Consider the following 20,661-nt stretch of genomic DNA (forward strand, 5'->3'; position numbering starts at 1 on the left):
GGCAAGACATTATCATCATCATGCCGGCGCGGCCCCGTCAAACCAAGTTAGGTATAGCTGTGACTAGTTAAGCCAAGTTAATCATATATGCAAGCCTAATTAAGCATAGTTGAGCTGTTCATGCCTTGTTAGCTAAGCACAATTAAGGAAATTATGTCAAAGCCTAATTAGTCCTGATTGACCCGAGTTGAGATTTTGGTGTGCCCAGTCATTCCCAGCGGATATACGCCTTGCAAACTCACCGCCTGCAATTCGTCAATTGCAATATGTACCGGAAATAAATAATTAATCGAGCAATTAGTAAACCGTAGTCACTCAAGTACTAATTAACATAACTTCAACATTTCTTCAGGTCGATCGTAGCTGACAGCTTGCCTTCGATAAAATTTGCTTTCTATTTTCCCTGGAACCCTACTTTTAAGATTTCTTCGCAGCCTTCGGGAAACCGCCCCGTATATAAAACGAACTATACACCTAAACACCCAAAAAGCTTTTGCAGCCGCTCTTTGAACTGTCGTTCTGTCTTCTGCTGTAGTTGATTCTTATACAAAGTTTTTTTTTCTTATTACGTAGTTTTTGTTGTTGTTGTGTTTGTTGTGTGTTGTTGTTGTTGTTGTTGTTGTTGTTGTTGTTGTTGTTGTTGTTGTTGTTGTTGTTGGTGTTGTTGTTGTTGTTGTTGCATATTTGTATAGCGTCGTTTTCTTCTTTTTCTTTTTTTCCCTCGAGCCGTATAAGAAAGTTTATTTTGTACATTGACACTCATATACGCTATATTTTGCTCCTAAGTGCTCTTGATTTATATTTTTGCTGTACCGATGTTTGTTGTAAAGTATTTCGTATTTTTCAGCGCTCTTGTTGTAATGTATTGTTTATTGTGGAGTACCATATAGGCTGTTCACACTGCTCTGCATAACCCCGCCCTCCCCACACTGTAATGCCTGGATGGCGCTGTGGGTGTGAGAGTTAAAAAATAATAATGTGAAGGCGTTTATTGACGGCGGCATTGACGGCGACGATGCACAAAGACGACAGTCACGACCAGGGGCGTAGCCAGGGGGGGGGGGGGGGTTGGGGGGGTTCAAACCCCCCCTGAAATTTTTCAATTTTGCTTACATATATAGGCACGCACACATACAAACGCACGCACGAACATACATAAAGTATGGTTGAACCCCCCCCCCCCCGAAAAATATTTCTGGCTACGCCCCTGGTCACGACGGAGCGCAGACTCGCAGACTCATGAGCACGAGCACGAGGAGCGTGCTCTCCGAGAAGAGACGAAGAGGACGACCCACTAGAAGGCGCTCGAGAGGAAGACCCATTACAGCGTTTCAGTGCTTCTCTACAGTAATAATAAAAACTGGCACCCGACTGAAACACGAAAGGAAAGTTACCGTTTCGAGCTCAGCGGCAAGAGAGGAAAATTCGTCGTATTGCAACAGTGACGATATGAACCATCCACTATGTGCGGCTACGCTGGTGCAATCAGTTCCAGTTCCAGTTCCAGTTCTGGTACAGTCACTTCACTTGTTACTTACGAAAAACATTTCTTTGTTCCGCGTACATAATTAGAAAGGAGTGGAGTTAATACTTCTTATTCACGTTCCTGGCAGCCTGCACGTAGGGCTCGAGAAATGGTAATAATTCGCACTTGCAACATCAAAGAGTCGCAAGCCACACTTCCTCCTCATAGAAGATGTTCTACACTGCCGTGCTCAAATTTTGCGTACAATCGCCGCCGGCTGCTCGACTTTGTTGTCAGCTGAGGTTCCGATTGCGCTTCACTATGCCGCGGAACGCAGTATCCGAGAGCGGGGCAAACTCGCTCACAATTTCGAAATGGCCATATTTGAAAAGAGCGCAAAAGACACCGACAAGCGAGAAGGTCACTCATGCCCCGGTGTTGTTCCTCGGTCCAAACCACTTTTGCGCTTTCTTATAACACGGAATATAAACGAACTGCACGCAGAGTCACGCACGTGTCGTATTACGGAACATTATGAGAGGCTTCACTGTCGTCTCAGACATGTGCAAATGATCTCACACGGGGAAATGTGCGATGTGCCTGAAAGATAGCTATGAATTTCACATGCGTACCAGTGGTACAACAAACTACAGCGTTTTTTTTTTTCTCTAACAATGATCTCGATGAGAGTGACAATGAGGGCTTGTTGGTATTGCATTCTTTGATAACTGTTTGATAAAAATGCTATGACAGTCAGCACATGGTTGTCTTCACAGACGGACTGTACTGTCGAGGCTGGAACTATACCTTGCCGCAGTGAAAGTTGCTTTGAAATGATTAATTAACGATACCTTGTCGATTAACTTTATATTATCAACTTGAGCGTAGTTGTTTATATAGAAAAGTTGTAGGGCGTCACAACATGTGGCCCATCCATTTTTTTTAGAAATCCGAAAAATCGCGCGGAATTTGAGGTATTCATCATCGAATTTCATTGGCGATATCGAAACCGAGCGCACCGGGCGCGCAGGGAAGCCCGCTGCTCTGTTACTTCAAACTGGAACTTTACTTGACGAATAAGTAAGGAGCTTTGAATGAAAGCGCGTCGCAGCAGTGTCTTGTCGTGAAAAGCGGCAAGTCATCTCGCCACCAACAAAATCGCCTTACCTTTGCGTGTGATGTGTGGTGCCTATCTGCTTCTTTCGCGCTATGCGCAAGAAAACCGCAATTTTCACCTTTTCTTTCCCTGCGTAAAACTCGGGGGCAGCCAATGCGGCTCTGCTCCTTGAAGACAGGCGAAAATATAAACTATAAACAGGTTTTGCGCCTGTGTATATTTTAAGAAAAAAAAAAAGCAGGTAAGCACTACGCATCACAGAAAAAGAATATGCGGCCCACTTATGTATTTCTGACGACTTGCCGTTTTTTTCTGCCCACATTCTGCTGTCACGCGCCTTTATTCGAATTTCGTCACAACTTATTCGCGGGAAGTTTCAATCTGACGTAACCGAGCGGACGCCTTTCCCGCGCGCTCAGTTTCTATATCGCCATTGAAATTTGATGATGAATATCTCAAATTACGTGCAATATTTCTGATTAATTAAATATATGTATGCCATAAATTTTGACGCGCAACAACTTCCCCGTATAAACAACTGCCCTCAACTTTATAATATCAAGTCAATCAACAAGTTCTCGTTAATTAATTATTTTAACGTAACTTTCCCTGCAGCAAGATATTTCTGCCTCGACATCTGTGAAGACGACATATGTTTTACTGTCGTAGCTTTTTAAACGAAATCTCCATTGTCTAAAAAAAGGGGGGGGGGGGAACTCGTATACTAATAAAGAAACAAGCTGACTGCGCGCGTGCGAGGCGACGCTCTGAACTTTTTCCTTTACCCTTGATTTGACAGGGGGAGAAAATCCCTGCACCAACGCACCATGCGGTTCCTCCCACAGTTCCATAATTCAGTCCTTGCGAGAGGTACACCTCTGCTGGAATAACAGGCCGTACGGCGTTATCGTCGCCGAGTTGGAAAGCGAATGTACTCCTCGGCCACGCGGTAATGCTCGTTAACGATGCTCTTAATCAGAGCGCACCGGGCCTTTATACTGTCACGCCGCCCGTAATGATGGAGGCTCGCGAAAGGACCAGGAAGTGCGTATATATATTACACGCACGCACACATTATAAGACTAGGCGCGCACAATATGGCTATAAGTTTCCGCACGTGGTGCTATTTTTTCTTCCGTTATGTGCGCGGGGACTGCGGCTGCTGCCGTGGTTCGTTGTTCTTTTCTCTTCTCTCTCTCTCTCTCTCTCCTTTTTCGTCACTTGGGCTCGAGGGTAAAGAGAGAAGGCAGTGGCTTCCGTGGCCTCCTCCTTCGAACCGCGCACTGCTCTCGCTCCCTTTATACTTCAATAATCGCAGGAGTAAAGGGCATAACTCATCGCAGCCCCGCGAATCGCTGACGGCAAAGCGGCGGAGCTTCCTCGCTGATGGCGCCGTTCAAGATGACTAATGTAGCCTTCGCCGGCGATGGTCGAGCAAGAGAAAAGGGAGAGGAGAAACAAATTGTTGTAAAGCGCGGCGCAGAAAGAAGCAAGGTACTTGCGGAGGAAGAGCGTAGAGAAGAAAAAAGAAAGTTTAAGAAACGCGGAATAAAAGGAAGGAACGACATCTCGAGAAGGAACGCGCGCAGAGGAGAGAGGAAGCGGACAAGCCGACGTATAATGCTGGTAATAACAAAACTGGCGGGCACATTGCGAAGGCGCTGGCGGGAAAAGCCAAAGACGCGGCGGCAGCGGCGGCGCGCGGTCTCTTGCCGCGACTGAAGCGCAGCGCGCGCGCCACATTTGCTCGCGCACCGGGACTGGCGGCGTCTAGTTCCAAGCGCACGCGCGGGGGGTGAAAACGTTTGTTCAGCGAGCGTCGAGCAGGCGGCATTTTTCAAGCGACTCGCGGACGGCGAGCGAGCGAACTGGAAAGAGAGACGACGCTCCATGATTTGCATGGATGCACGCGCGCGGCGGCCGCTGGGGCCGCACCTGCTCGCGCAGCTTGACAGTCTCCGTTTGTCATCGGCGAATTGCGGGGCGGCATTCTCGCGAATGCGCCCGGCCGCTGAGCGCACACTGGCTGTAGCTCTGTGAGTTTCTCGCTGCGCCGCTATTATACATAGAAGCGATGTTCGAGTCGCGGCGCGAGCAGAGGGAGAGTTGGTTACGCGTGCTGCGAAAGGGGGCCTTTCTGAACGCGAAAGACTTTGTGTTCATATATTTCTTTCTTTTCTTTTTTCTCCACGAACGTCTTTCTCGCGGAGTCGAGACTAAACTGTCGCGTTTGTTTTCTTTTCCATTCCCCCTCACTTCCCGCGCGCGCGAGGTGAAGTGTTATGGACAACTCTAGAATTAAGTGCTCGGAAGGCATATGCAGTGTTTGTTTCTTTTTTTTTTCTTTTGCAGCCTCCACTTTGCTCTTCGGATGCCGGCTAAGAAAACGAAAAACCAGAAAGGCAAGGTGGCGCCTGTACATACACGACGTGAGCAGGCGGTGGAAACTTGTGCCACTTTTGGTGCCCATCATCATCATCATCATTCTCAGCCTGCTTTAGTACACTGCAGGACGAAGGCCTCTCCCAGTGATCTCCATATACTGCTCCTTCCATTTTATTCCTGCGAACTTCCCAGTTTCGTCACTCCATCTAACTTTCGGCCTTCCTCTACTGCGTTTCCCATACCTTGGTACCCATTCCGTTGCTCTTACTGTCCACCGGTTGTCTGTTCTAAGCATTATGTGACCAGTCCAGGCCCATTTTTTTCGCTTGCTGTCAACTAGGATATCTGCGACTCCTGTCCGTTCCCTTACCCATTCTGCCGTGTTCCGATCTCTTAATGTTATTCCAATAATTTTACGTTCCATTGCACGCTGCGTGGTCCTCAGCTTTTGCTCTAGTTGTTTTGTTATTCTCAATGTTTCAGCCCCATATGTTAGAAGTGGCAGTATGCAGTGGTTGTATACTTTTCGCTTTAATGACAGCGGCAGATTTCCTGACAATATTTGGGAGTGCCTGTCGAATGCGCTCCAGCCCAATCGTATTCTTCGGTGAATTTCTTTTTTGTGATTAGGTTCTCCTGCGAGTAGTTGTCCTAAGTATACATATTCTTGTATACACTCTAATGTATGGTTTTCGATCTTAAACTCTTTCTGTTTCGCCAGGCCATTTAACATTACCTTTGTCTTCGCCATATTCATTTTGAGGCCTACTTAAATACTTTCTCGGTTTAACTCTTAAATCTTTTTTTTTTTTCAATTCGTCGTTACTGAAGAGCACTGTGTCATCTGCAAATCGTAGGTTGTTGAGCCACTCTCCGTTAACCATGATTCCTGTTTCTTCCCAGTCTAGCTGTGTAAACACTTGCTCCAAGCACGCGGTGAACAAAATTGGGGATATCGTATCTCCTTTGTTATCGACTGAGGATATCGACTCCTTTGTCGATAGCAATTTTATCGCTTTTCTTGTGGAGAATTAAGGTAGCAGTGGAGTCTTTGTAGATGTCGGCTAAAGTATGGACATAGGATTTAGGTACTCCTTGTCGACTTAGTGCTTTTAAAACTGCCAATATCTCTACTGAGTCGAATGCATTTTCGTAGACTATGAAGGCTATATAAAGCGGTTTGTTGTGTTCAGCAGTTTTCTCTGTTACCTGATTAACCACATGAATGTGATCCATCGTGCCTTTCCTGAATCCGGCTCGTTCTTTCGGTTGTTTGAAGTCAAGTGTTTCTCTTATCCTGTTTGTGATTAGTTTTGTAAATATTTTGTATGTTACCGAAAGTAAGATGATGGGCCTATAGTTATTGAAGTCCTTTATGTCTTATTTCTTGTGTATTAGCATAATGCTGTCATTTTTCGAGCTCACTGGAACCGTTGCCGCTTTGAGGAACTGAGTATAAAGTGTAGCAAGTTCCTTCCAGATAAAATCTCCTGCTTCTTTAATTAGACCGGCTCTTATTCCGTCATAGACAGCTGCTTTTCCGCGTGGCATATCGCGTATGGCCTTTCTAACCTCGTCGGTAGTTACATATGGGACTTCCGTATCTTGCTCGTCGCTACTTCCACTCGAAGTTGGATGACTTATTTTCGAACTATATAGGTTAGCGTAGAACTCCTCTGCCACCCGAACTATATGTCATCAAAGTTGTTGATAATATTGCCCTGCTTGTCTTTTAGAGCGTGCATTTTATTCCTTCCTATACAGAGTCTCTTCTTCGCTATTTTGATGCTGGTGCCTTTTTTCACTGCGTCTTCTATCGTTTTGACGTTGTAGTTCCTTATGTCACTGACTTTGTTCTGGTTGATTACCTTTGTCAGCTCAGCGAACTCTATTTTAGATCTTGAGTTAGTCTCCTTCATGTGTTGCCGTTTCTTAAGTCTTTTGTCGATTGGGAAAGCTTGCCTAGTTTTTGTCTCGGTGCTTCACCTCCAACTTCGATAGCTGGGTGATTCCGCGTAGGATCGAACAAACGATGGCTGGTCGACCTCTTAAATTTATTTCAAAATTTTATATATTATTGCCTGATGAGTGGAAAGAAGATATCCGCAATTTGTTTTGCCGCCAAAAATTTTTCGAAGCACAGGAAGTCAATAATGACAAAGAGGTGGAGTGGAGCGCTCATCCGCTCTGCTGTTTTGGCCAACTTTCGTTACGAATTGCACAAAATATATTAAAGTTAGGTAGCTGAAATTTCTTTAACTAAGTATATGCATGTTTTTGCTTCTGCTCAGGTATTTTTAGTTTCTATGTGTAGAGTAGATGTTTTTTTATAAAAAACCTCAAAATTGGCCCAGGAAACGTTATTTTCTTTAGTTTGAAGCTCTTTATCTCAAAAAAGCCTTGTAGCAGAGCCACAAAAATTCCGCATTACGTTCTTCGCATACTTATCTACTAAACTGTCGAATCTTGTATTTATCTAACTTTTTAGTAAAGAGATACGATCGGGCTAAGTTCAAGAAAACACCGAGCAATGGAAACTTCTGACGACAATTAAAAAAAAACATTTTTTATATTTCTTAAACTTTCTCCAGTTATTCTCCTCCACATCAGCTTTCACAATCATTGAAAACATGTTGCATAATTTCGTTGCACTAATAGTTACGGCCCCTCCAATGAGACCCTTAGGCAAGGATTGGCAATTCCGACTTCTTGCCCATAAAGTTTATCAAATGCAGGTAGTATTGAATTTCTTTTTAATAAAAGGACAGCAGCGCCGAAAAAGGTGTCGGCGGCACTGAAGACGTTAACATTGAAATTATTTGGTCGGAGTGGTCTGGTTAACGACGTCGATTTCTTTTTCAGGGGGCATAAGATGCCATCGTTGAACTGCGCGTTCCGTGAAGATCTTTTATTGCAGTCGTAGCAAAAGCACGCGTAGCACAAGTAGTCAGTTTCACTGACAGTCACTGATCTTGTCGGTGTTAAACATTCCTTCAAAGCATTGATATCTAAGTCGGTAACTGCGAAATTTGGGCTTCTTTGCAATAAATAAAGGAGTACTGATACGATTTTGAGACATCGCAAAAGGGACATTTTTTGCTTCGTTGGTATGCAGTGTCAACGCTGTCCACACACCGGAGTCGGAGAACACGTATAAAATATTTTAATTTGACTTTGAAGTTTTCGTCGCTGAGCATCTGCAAGCCAGCCCCACTGCAGTGGACATTATGCCGACGAGTCAAGACACTTCCCCCGAGTTTGCGAGTTCTGCGTCTCGCATGCCGCCTAAATCGTAGCAATCACTGTCAGGGTCACTTCACGACAATTCGCTCACCGTTGCTTATGTGCACCACGAGCAGATGACGGATTTGCCACTAGTACGCCGCAGGTTTCTGTATCCCTGTGACGTCACACTGCTATGAAACGTCACTGAGAAGCCACCCCCTCGATATCGAAACCGAAATTGTCTTTTTAAGGTGGCGCTAATTAAAATATATACGATGCATTCCCAGGCACCACAATAATCATTTTAGGTTTCTCGACACCAGTATTTTTATTTAGAGCAAGAATCCGAAATTTTTTAAAATTCGTGTCAGTACTCCTTTAAGCTTCTTGTGCTTCGAAAGGTAGTCTCTACAATACACTCATTCAGAGCTATACTTTCTCGCCATGAGACGCACAGGAGAAGAGTAAGAGCAAAGCGCAAGAACTTTCTGCGCTGAATGAAGTGTGAACAGCGGTCCAAATGCGCGGCCAGTTCAGGCCGTCTGCTGCCGACATCTAAGATAGGCAAGCGCATCCGGTTACCGATAGTTTTGCTTTTCTTTCCTTTGACATTCCATAATTTGCTTTGCCACTGGAGCGCCACGTTCATGCTTTCCACTGATCGCAACTGGCGCAGCGCAGTTTCTCTAGCAGCAGCGTGCGTGAAGCGAGCGCTCATAGCTCCCTTATAGAGTTTTCATCTTGCTTCCATCTCCGCCGTGTTATCAGTGCCTAGCTGCGATGCGAACAGAGGGCGGATAGAATGGCGAAGCTCCAGTGCACGTGCTTTCAAGTCACCCGAGAGGTGTTGCTGTTTCGAACTCAATCGGTCTGAGGACGCGAAAACGAGCTCTCACTGCGCCGTCTCTAAACGAGCATCTCGGGTGCGCGTGCGCCTGCTTGGTAGCCCCGCGCTCGTGGCCGCTGCAGTGACCAAATACTTTCAAAATTAACGCCTTCAGTGCCGCCGACACCTTTTTCGGTGCTTCTGGCCTTTTAATAAAGAGAAATTCAATCCTGCCTGCATTTGATAAACTTTCTGGGCAAGAAGTCGGAATTGCCAATCCTTGTCTAAGGGTCTCATTGGAGGGGCCGTAACTATTAGTGCAACGAAATTATGCAATATGTTTTCAATGATTGTGAAAGCTGATGTGGGGGAGAATAAGTAGACAAAGTTTAAGAAATATAAAAAATGTTTTTTTTTAATTGTCAGAAGTTTCTATTGTTCGGTGTTTTCTTGAACTTAGCCCGATCGTATCTCTTTACTGAAAAGTTATATAAATACAAGATTCGACAGTTTAGTAGATAGTATGCGAAGAACGTAATGCGGAATTTTTGTCGCTCTGCTACAAGGCTTTTTTGAGATAAAGAGCTTCAAAGTAAAGAAAATAACGTTTCCTAGGCCAATTTTGAGGTTTTTTGTAAAAACATCTACTCTACAAATAAAGACTAAAAATACCTGCGCAGAAGCAAAAACATGCATATATTTAGTTAAAGAAATTTCAGCTACCTAACTTTAATATATTTTGTGCAATTCGTAACGAAAGTTGGCCAAAACAGCAGAACGGATGAGCGCTCCACTCCACCTCATCGTCATTATTGATTTCCTGTACTTCGAAAAAGTTTTTGGCGGCAAAACAAATTGCGGATCTCTTCTTTCCACTCATCAGGCAATAATATATAAAATTTTGCAATAAGTTTAAGAGGTCGACCAGCCATCGTTTGTTCGATCTTACGTGGAATCACCCAGCTGCTTCAGAGATCAGTCTAGTTACTGTTTCGTTCATTCCTTCAATGTCAGTATTATCCGCTTCTCCTAAAGCTGCCTATTTGTATTCAATCATAATCTTAAAACCTTTCGATTTTATTCTTACCACGTTATCGGTTGGGTTGTCTTTTTGTAGTTAGCCTTGCTCGAGATCTTCTCAGATTAAGCGCTATCCTCGCTCTTACTAACCTATATGGTTACTGCACTTCACCTGGCTTATAACATCAACGTCCTGTATTATGCCTGGGATGCAGCACAAAATAAAATATATTTCGTTCTTTGTTCGTCCTTTAGGACTTTTCAATGTCCTAAATTATTTTTACGCTTTCGGGAAAAGGTGTGCGGAGCCTATTCCGCTATGCGAATTCTACTAACATCTGTTGTTTCTAGAGCCATAGTTCCCACCTGCCTCTTCTTCATTTTGTTTCTTTCTAATTTCACATTGAAGTCTTCCATGATTATGGTGTACTGGGTGCGTCATTTTCTCATTGCTATTTCGACATCCCCGTATAGCTTTTCTACTTCTCCGTCGTCATGACCTTCATTAAACCTGAAGTGCACCTCAACGCCCGGGAATCAGAAAAAAATCTGAGCTCTCATCTCCAGCGCTGAAACAGCTGTCTCTGATTCTTTTACACGAGAAGTACGCTGATCATGTGCATGTTTATACTGATGGGTCAACTACCCTCCAGTGTTCGTCCGGAGCAGTGGTCGTCCCAGCGAAAGCTATCAGCGTCACAGACAGACCACCCAACGACATCAACAGCAGCAGAACTTGCCGCTCTTCGCGCTGCACTTTGTGTAGTCAACCGTGAACAGCCCCAACGATGGTCAGTCTTCTGCGATTCGAAGGCAGCCCTACAATCTTTGCTATCAGCCCTGCGACACGGACCATACGAGCAGTTGGTCTTCGAGGTTAGATATCTCCTCCATACTTCGTTAGAGAAAGGACACCACGTGACATTTCAGTGGCTGCCAAGTCACTGCGGCCTGATAGGCAATGAACACGCCGACAATGCTGCTCGATCAGCTCTTCAAGGTGACAGGATCGAGACGATACCCCTATCAAGGACCGATGCTGCTAGCCAACTTCGAGTGGCTGCACAAGAAATGACTTCCTCCACTTATAATACAGCAAGCAGACTGCACAACCACCACCGCCACTGCTCGACCAATCTGCGTCTTCAGACACCTACGGGACTACGCCGAAATGATGCCACTCTGCTTTGCCGTTTATGGCTAAGAGTGGCTTTCACAAAGTCATTCTCCTTTCGAATCCAAATGGCTGACAACCCGTTTTGTGACAACTGTGGTAGCGAGGAGACACTACAGCACATCTTCTGCGACTGTCCTCGCTACAATGCGCAGAGAAAATCCCTCGCAGTCGCTCTTGCTCGCATAGATCCCAGACCGATGACGGCAGAAACCATTCTGGAATGTCGTCCTGATAGGTCATCGCGGGTGAAGGCGACGAAGGCAGTACTAAACTTCTTGAAGGCATCAGACCTGCACCGTCGGTTATAGACTAACGTCGTTATGATGACCGTGAGATGTGTGTGACTTTTTGTGCGTGCGTGCTCTCCTTCTCTCTCTCTCTCTCTATCTTTATATCTCCCCCATCCCTTCCCCCAGTGTAGGGTAGCATACCGGTCCTTCTAGACTGGTTAACATCCCTGCCTTTCCTTTCTCTCCTTCTCCTTCCTTCCTTCCGTCGTCATGACTGGATGTTGGGGCGTATACCCGACCTAATTTGAGTTTGTATCGTCTGTTTAGTTTGATGACGAGGCTCGCTACCCTTTCTTTGATACTGGAGAACTCTTCGATGTTGCATTCGAGGTCTTTGTGAATTAGAAACCCGACGCCACATTCTTTCTTGCCAGGAAGTTCTTTATAGCACACCACGCGTCCGTTAGTTAGTACGGTATATGCTTCCCCGGTTCTTATAACTTCGCTAAAGCCAATAATATCCCAGTTAACGTCTTCGAACTCCTGAAGTAACTCTTCTAGCCTAGCTTCGCTTGATAAGGTCTTTGTGTTAAACGTTCCAAGGTTCAGTTTCCACTAGCGGCCTGTTCCAGTCCAGAAATTTTTAGTATCCTCTGCTGCTTTACATATCCGACCGCTGCCGACGCGAATTCTGCATCTAGTTTTCGTGGATCTGGTTAATTCAAAAGGCGATTTCGAGTTGGTTTTGAAGTACCTGCGACCGAGCGATGCCTCGTGATGATTAACGGCGTCGGAGGTGCACCATTCGCGTTTTTCTCGCAACAGCGGTTTCCCAGCCTCGCCACGAAAGCCACGCATTCGTTACATTTCGTTTCATTCCATTATGAAACTATGCACAGTTTTTCACGCATGCTGCAAGCTCACGCACCACACTAACTGCAACAGTAATACAAGAAGCCTTTGAAACCCAACTAAGCTAGGCCCCTGTAGAGTGAAAAGGAGGCGCCAACATCTGTCACCATCCTTCATGTATACGACGGATTCATGTATATGACGGATTCATGCATATGACGTAATCAGCTGCACCCATGGGCGTCGGCAGGGGGTTGCAAAAGGGGGCACCCAAGCCACACCAGCGCTCTGCTGACTCCTATGGCTGCAACGTCTTTCAAATCGCCGCAGACTCTTTAAGAAAGCGTCGCCCGCAAGCTAACTCGTATCGCATGCAGTGTAAGAGGGCGCATATCATTATCATCAGTGTTTGCGTGCGCGCCAATGATAGAATCGCTCTTAGATCCCGTATTCCCGCTCTCATAAACCTTGGATGGCGCTCGCTCTTCCTCGTGTTCCTCATGTTCTGTAAAGAACTGCGCACGTCTTTTTTTTTTTTTTTTTTTTTTTGCGGGACGTTTTTCCCGGGCGATAAACTTCGGGAGAGAACTTTTGAATAGTCACGTAAATAGCACCATATACTCGGGGACAATGCTCCGCTTTGACAGCTCTGTTTTGATCTCCAGAGAAGGGCCGTGTTGCACTGAAGTGCTATATAGGCAGAGGATCACCGCTTGCACGCGAGCAAAGAACGTCGCCAAATCAAGTGGGGTCGTGTGCACCCAGTTGCCTCGTTTTCCTCCATCCGCAAATATATAGATATATATAGCCTGGAGAGGGAAGCACTATAGGCTGAAAGTGGCAATGCATCGTGAATCAAGATCAACTTGACGCTGCTCGTTGTTGAGCCGCTCTGCCGCGCCGATCAATGACCGACCAACCGAGAGGGTCTGCTCCCACCCGACTGCACGCACGCAGCCGCGGGTATGAACTTCAGCTCCACACACACACACACACACACGCACGCACACACACACGCACACACACACACACACACACACACACAAACAAACAAACAAACAAGAGAAAATGTCAATAAAAATGGAGAGATAGAAAAGAAGAGAACGAGTAAAAGAACCCTATGGGACGATACGTATAGTGTGTGTCGTCGAAGAAGCAGCGCTTTGTGGGGCTGCAAAAACACGATTTGGCGGTTGAACTTCGACTGGGATTTTCAGTCACCATACGGCTGTAGCAAGTGGGCGGCTCGCTCTGGGGATAAGGGAGAGCCTGTGCGCAGTTACCCATGCGAGGAACATCGAGCGTTAAACAAGCCTGAGTGTGCGATGGTGACATCGACCGAACGTGCTGTAGCACAAACGTGGACATTTAGCTTTATGCGTACCTATATGTAGTATATGTAACGGCCTCATTGCAGACAGTACAATGTTCGATTTTAGGGCCTGTTCGCTCATCGCTCTGTTCGCTTGGCAGTTGGTAATCTGACGATAGCTACTGTACAATGTCTGGCTGTCTTTTGTTCTTCGCTCATTAGCGCGTTTTTTTGTTTCCTTCTTTCTGTCCTTGTTTGTTTGTTTGTTTATTTGCCGGGGTGCCGGATAAAAAATAAAGACGAGTTATAATCGCTGCACGGATGCTTAAATGCAAAATTGCCATAAATAATTAACTTGTTTAAATATTCAGCCTTGACTGAGAAAATTAATTGCTCCTTCCCTTTATTGTTATACTTCACTAACACCTGCATAAGTATTTCAGCTCAAGGTGTAATAATGCCCTTAAAATGCTTGATGATTGTTTTCCATTGGAACGAACAGCGTCTCGCCATAAGGCTCACTTACTGCTTATTTTCACTCCTACAAGAAGGACGCCGCTGTGAGGCGCTGAGCCGGTGCTCACTAAGGGCACGGAGAAAGTGACTAAGGGGTTGCACAAAATAGTGTATTTTCCACTCTCCTATCTCTTTTCTCTGTCTCGTAGTTCTGGTAAAGCGGTGACGGCAGAACCTCCAGCACCGGTGCTTGCAGTGCGCTGCCTTTTAACAAAGGCTCGTGGCCCTCTGCCAGTTATCCCCAACCTTCCGCTCCATTTGTAGGCGATTTCATAGCTGGCTCACGAAGGAGCTGCATAGGCTGTAGCACAGCCTCTGTGGTTCCGCGATCTATGTAGTAATGTTTCCTGATGTCTTCTCAGCCGGAATGGAAGCCGAAAAGTATGACCAGAGTCAAGTCTATAAAGACGCTCTTGGCGATAATCAGGGTTATCCCATAATTCCATATACACGAAGATACCTTTGCAAGATTGGGCAGGAGCAAAACCCTAACTGCAGTGTGTGTCACACGTCAGACACTATTCACCATATCCTGTGCGTGTGCCCTCAAAACGCGACCGAAAGACAGTCACTTAAGTGCGTCACAGATCGTCTGGACTCCCGACCCTTTTCGGAGAAGCTTTTTGGGTGCTTGGGAACATGCAGACCACGCCCAACTGAGTTTAAAGTGCCTCTTAAGATTTCTAAGTGAGACAGGTTTAGCTGCTCGTCTTTAGAGCATGTGCGGTATAAAGACTTTCGCGCGGGTCCTGTCCCCGTGCCGGACAGTGTGTACAGCGACTCGTAGTGCCAAACCATAGTCACCTATCATCATACCTCCCTCTTTCCCCTTACCCCCGTGAGGAGTAGCAGGCTAGAAACCCGCTTTCCATGCCGACCTCTCTTCTTTCTTGTCATTAAACATTTTCTCTTCTTCTGTGATTCCGCGCGCACTTGCTCCGGCCGTTTTAACCTTCCGGTGCATGGGAGCGTGGTCACGGGGGGAGGGAGGGGGGGGGGGGCGTGGCTGCATCTCTCTCCACACCGCTGTTCTGGCCAGACAAGGGTAGTTAGAGTTATTGTATAACTCTAAGGGTCGTCGGGGCTGTAGCGGGAGGCGCTGTGACGAAAGATCCGCATGACCAGAAAATGTATCGTGCCACACGTGTATGTATCCATACAAGACAGAAGTTCGGGGGATGATGAACGTTTAAAGCGATGGGAGATTGCTGAACAGGGAATGCCGCTGGAACGAGCGCTTCGACAAGTGCACTGGACTTGCCTTCGTCGAGACATTTGCTTCCATGAGGAAGACACCTCAAGTAGACAAATGCACGTGTCTTCGTCAAGGCTGCATTGCCGAAGATAAATCCGCTTGTCGAAACGTTTGCTCCGGCGACATTCCCTGTTTGACGATTTCTCATCACATACACGTTTTTTTTTTTTTCAGACGATACAGATTTTAAATAAAAACCCTTTGACAGGCTCCTGCCGTTTTCACATACGAACTCTACGTCGAGGCGAAAATACTTCGTCCGCAGCTAAAGTGACATTGAAGTGACTAGTTTTTTTATGAAAATGCTAAGAAAGTCGGGCCCCTGTCGTCTTCGCAAACGAACTCTACGCCGAGGCGGAAAAGCTTTGCCGCACCTACTTTCAAATAAGTAATTAACACCTCGTTAATTAACTTTCTAATTATGAACTTTAGGGCGTTGTTTATACGGCAGAGTTGTAGAACGTGACAATTTACGACATACCTATTTTTTAAAAATCGCGAAAATTCGAGATAATTACCGAAATTCAAGGCATCGATCTACAGGCGAAACCGAAGCTGAGCGCACCGGGCGCGCAGGAAATCCGTCATCCCTGTCATGTCAGACCGAAGGCTCAACTGAAAACAAGTCAACACCTGCGGAACCAAGTATACTGACAGGGCAGAATCAAAGCGGTCCTGCAGCATGCAGAAATGGCTGGCAGCCTGCGTCCGTAGAGGTCCTGCGGACGTCCAGCTAAAACTGTCTACCATCAAGCAAAAGGACGGAAGACGTAACGTGAGTGGTATCAATTGCTATTTTATTGCACAGCTCCTCGACGAAATAAAAGAACTAAATGCTTATTTACAACGAAGAGATCACGCAGCATGTGGCACAAATAGACATAGCAAACAAATCTAAATGGGTGAAAATGCGCCTCAGGGCGCGATTTCTGATGTTACGTAAACACTGTCCAAGCGCAACGCTTCAGTCACTGGTCAGTGGTCAGCAGCTTTACTTCTTTTCACAAAAGCTTGCTCAGCATCGCGTGAACTTCGGCAGCTGAGGTTCTTTTGTCAGGGTCTTGCACAGAGCAATTGCGAACCACCTCCCTGAGCTGAAACAGAAGGCAAAGTACAAGTTATCAAGTTATAAGGACAAGACTTTTACCTGTACTACATATAAAATACCCAAATCAACAAGGCCAGCGTTTGAAAAAAAAATCAAACTTGCGCATACAGTACTTAAGCAGCGATGTAGAGGGACCATTACTTTGTTCCTCTTATACCTAATAGACAACAAGAAAAGCTTGCCAGCTTTTTTAATGCTGATCAGCCGCCCATGAATATATAAGGTCGCACAAGTCTTTCTCACACGTTGCAGGAAAATGTCGAAACTCTTATTTATTTTTTACTTTTTGCAATAAAGGCTTACCCTCGCCGCCAATTGTGTGGACGTTTATTTAAGCGTGGGGGTGAAGGGCGAAGTCGAATAAAGATTGCTTTTAATTATTATTATTACTGCTACTACTACTGCTATTATTATTATTATTATTATTATTATTATTATTATTATTATTATTATTATTATTATTATTATTATTATTATTATTATTATTATTATTATTATTATTATTATTATTAGACCATCATACGCCAGCATTCTTGGCAAATGTATCGACCAAATTGCTCGAAGCACGCTCCCGCCTATGAATCTGCCTTCTCGCTGCAAAACTTTGTACGATATTGCCGTGACGTTTACTTCTTTATTGATTTTGAAGACCTGTAAATGTCTTTACTAGTAAAATAATTTAGAAATATGGCGTCTCTAGCTAAATAAGCGCTTTCAGTAGTTCAGTATGCGCCCATTGAAAGGTGCCAAGATAGTCGCGATTGTTAACGCGAGAAAGTTTGTTTATGCCCGCGTTCCCGTGTATACGATACCCACCTTCTAGACAGCCATCTACAATTTTGGTCGTATGTGCCGCAATCTTTGGCATCTTACAGAGCTCCCAGATAGTTCATTACACAAACACAATGCAAAAGTACCAATGCCCTGAGCTTTCACAGAATGCTGTATACAATTCTGTGCTGGGTGTTATGAACTACGGCGGGATAACAAATGCACACTAACAATCGCAAAAGATTACTCACGAGGAGGCTTTTGGGCTACTACGTTGGAAAGCGGAGTTTTTAAATGCGTAAACATGTCTATGCCGACTCAACGAGAAAACTGTCCGTCCATCCGTCTGTCACAATCGCTATGAGGAAATAAATTTTCAAAAGAAAAGCTTTCTTGGCGGTGCTGGGTTTCGAATCTAAGGTCCCAAGGCCCAAAGCTGAGTGCATCTGAACCATATTTTCTGAACTGTAACGGCGGTACAAAACAGATGTAGAAGAACGCTTTCTATGAAGGCTTCGCTGAAATATATCGTCGACGTCGTCGTGGTGGCGATGGAATAAAGGCCCTCTCTACGACAACATGTAAAGCCGGCATGGAGCACTGCACACATCAGGAAAATTCAGGATTTGCGAAATTTTAATGCCAAACGCTCTTTCCTCATCACGTATGCGAATCATTCGATCGTTTACTGCGCACTAGGACGACGCGAAACCGTTATATATATATATATATATATATATATATATATATATATATATATATATATATATATATATATATATATATATATATATATATATATATATATTCTCAAGACAAGTATCTTTGTACAAAATTTAAAACGCTGTTAAATGTGCTAATTACAAACAGCCCAGAAAATTTGAACTAGTTTGCTTCAGACAGGGCAAAGTTAAAGGTAGTCGTAGCTGAACATCTATGTCTGCTCTTCGTTGCTCTATGACTTCCTTCGTCTGCTTGAAAATGCGTGAAAAAAAAGTGAAAAGAACAAAAAACCGAGAATGCTCACCTGTATCCCCGAACTCCGCAATATTACTATTTTTTTAGTAACAATAAAAGTAAATAAATATGAACCACGCTCAAAAAGCGAAAATTTTTATGTTGCAGACTTGTTTACGCCGATCTTCTGTTATGCCTAGGAACATTCGAAATGGGAAGCGATCTCAAAAACTACGCTGAGTTATCCGTAACACTCGGTCGTCGAAGCTACCTGAAGGCAAGCGAAGCCATTTTACACAGTCGTTTGCTACGAAAGAAGTGGATCCGTCCACATCACCGCTAAATTCAGTTCGAAGCGGGAATCCAAAACCGCCGCCATGTTCTACGTACACTACGCATACACGGTAACGCTAAATCTGAAAAATAGCGTGCGTACGGTACACGCTACGGGTCGTTTAGCGTACTGCGCATGCGCATTTCGATCCCGCTATTCCCGCTAAAACCACTAAACTATATAACTGTCTAATGACGTTTAAGATGCAGGAAAGAAAGCCGGTGTTGGAATCTTTTTGACTCCGGGCTTATTTTTGCGCGGCTGTTGCAACAAAAAACAGTATACAGTTCACCATTCTTATTGGACCCTACGCTCGACACCAGCAACTCCCCTGCTATCCTGCCCCGTTTTCCCGCGCAAAGTACACTCGTGCGGGTGCCGAGCGATTGCAGCCATGGCGGAGAAGCTGTTTCGACGCTGGCGCCACATCTCGGCGGCGCAGCCTCTGTACAACCCTCCCATACAAAGGCGACAGGATCGCACACGATCGTGTACCACGCGCCGTATGCTGTGAGTGTAAGGGAAAGTATGCGAAGGTAGGCCGAGAAGGATGGTTATGGCTTGGCTGCTATACACTGCAGCTCGGTTTAACGTATGCATGCCGCCTCTACACGCGCCCAAAGCTGGAGGTTACGTGATCAAGCGAGTGGCAGCACAGATCTGTTTCACATTTCCTGCAAAACTGCAACATTTTCTCGAAGCTGGTGCAAGTCGGAAAGGTCTAGTATAAATGAGCACGACCCGAGTCCTAGTTCACTTCAATATCAATTACGGTGCCCACGGTCAAATTCTTCCTTTTGTAATCCACGATAAGTAATGCGCAGAAGGCAAATATAGCCCCTTCACTTCGTTGTCTTTCAATAATTACTTCCCACTTAACCCTTCACTGGAAAACGTTATGTCCTATTATACAGGGTGTAAAGTGGAATCACTAGGGGAAAAAAATTCACCGACGATTACGATACTGCCTAATGCGAATTCTGAGCGCAGCTTCGTGTTGGGGCAACGCCAACTGTGTTTGAAGTTTTGGCTATCTGAAGTTGTAGCAATGTAACATTCGTTACATATTGCTACAGAAACTGCCAGCGTTCGAGAGCTACGCACACCACTCTGTGCATTGTAGGCTTCGCGAACCAAGCGTAACGCCGACAGCCCCGTTACGACAAGCGAAGCCAGCCGCACTGCACGTGCCAGCCCTGCATGCGCACGAGCTCCGACCGAGGGGCAAGCGCGAGTGACGGAGGAAGAAAACGAGGTTAGAGGCCAGTGGCTCGTGATATCGAGACTCCGCGTCGGTTACGCCACCGACGCCAACGGCGACGCCGCTCAACGCAGGAACGGGCGCTTAAGAGCTGCGCTCTAAACAAAAAAAAAAAAAAAAAGTCCGCTATCGGCGTCCGCTGTGTTGGCACTCGTCAGTGTGCGTGTGGCAAGGCCTTCGTGTGCATTACGCACCGCCCATCGCTAGTAACTTTTTCCAGCCAGCTACCTACAATGCACGAATGCGTTCAACACATATCTGCGCAGCGGATTCGAGCCATCGCGCAAGCACATGTAATTTTTCACTGCACTATAATTCATATCTGCACAGGTAGATATGAATTTTATTCGCAGGTATGAAATGGAATAATGTCACACAAGATGCGTTAAATTGGAGATCTTTGGGAGAGGCCTTCGTGCTGCAGTGGGCAGAGATGATGCAATTGCTAGTGCCGGTTACGCGAAAGAAAAAAAAAAAAATATATATATATATATATATATATATATATATATATATATATATATATAGGGGCAAGCGCGGGAAGAAGGGAGGGCACGACAGGTCCGGGTATTTTCTATATTGAATGAACTTGCAGATAGCACATTTTGAAAAGGAAAAATGCCTTTACTAACGTTTCGGCCGTGGCACGGCCTTCGTCAGAGTATATATATATATATATATATATATATATATATATATATATATATATATATATATATATATATATATATATATATATATATATGATACGATTTAAATGCTATTGTAATTTGAGAGTAGGACCCACTCGAACACTTCAAGAAACAAAATCAATGCGAAGTGCGGGTAATGTACACATTTCCCCCGGAGG

At 45.1% G+C, this 20,661-nt stretch overlaps 1 protein-coding gene across 1 annotated transcript in view; it reads right to left on the reverse strand.

Moving 5' to 3' along the window:
* Positions 1-16,156: 16,156 nt before the first annotated feature.
* The window catches only part of LOC119399369 (uncharacterized), a 36,201-nt gene continuing 31,696 nt past the window's right edge, over positions 16,157-20,661 (reverse strand). The window contains exon 6 of the mRNA XM_037666191.2: positions 16,157-16,474. Coding sequence (XP_037522119.1) covers positions 16,382-16,474 — 93 coding nt within the window. The 3' untranslated portion in view covers positions 16,157-16,381. The remainder of the gene's footprint in view (positions 16,475-20,661) is intronic.

This window comes from Rhipicephalus sanguineus, chromosome 1 (genome assembly GCF_013339695.2).
Source record: "Rhipicephalus sanguineus isolate Rsan-2018 chromosome 1, BIME_Rsan_1.4, whole genome shotgun sequence".
Classification (NCBI taxonomy): domain Eukaryota; kingdom Metazoa; phylum Arthropoda; class Arachnida; order Ixodida; family Ixodidae; genus Rhipicephalus; species Rhipicephalus sanguineus.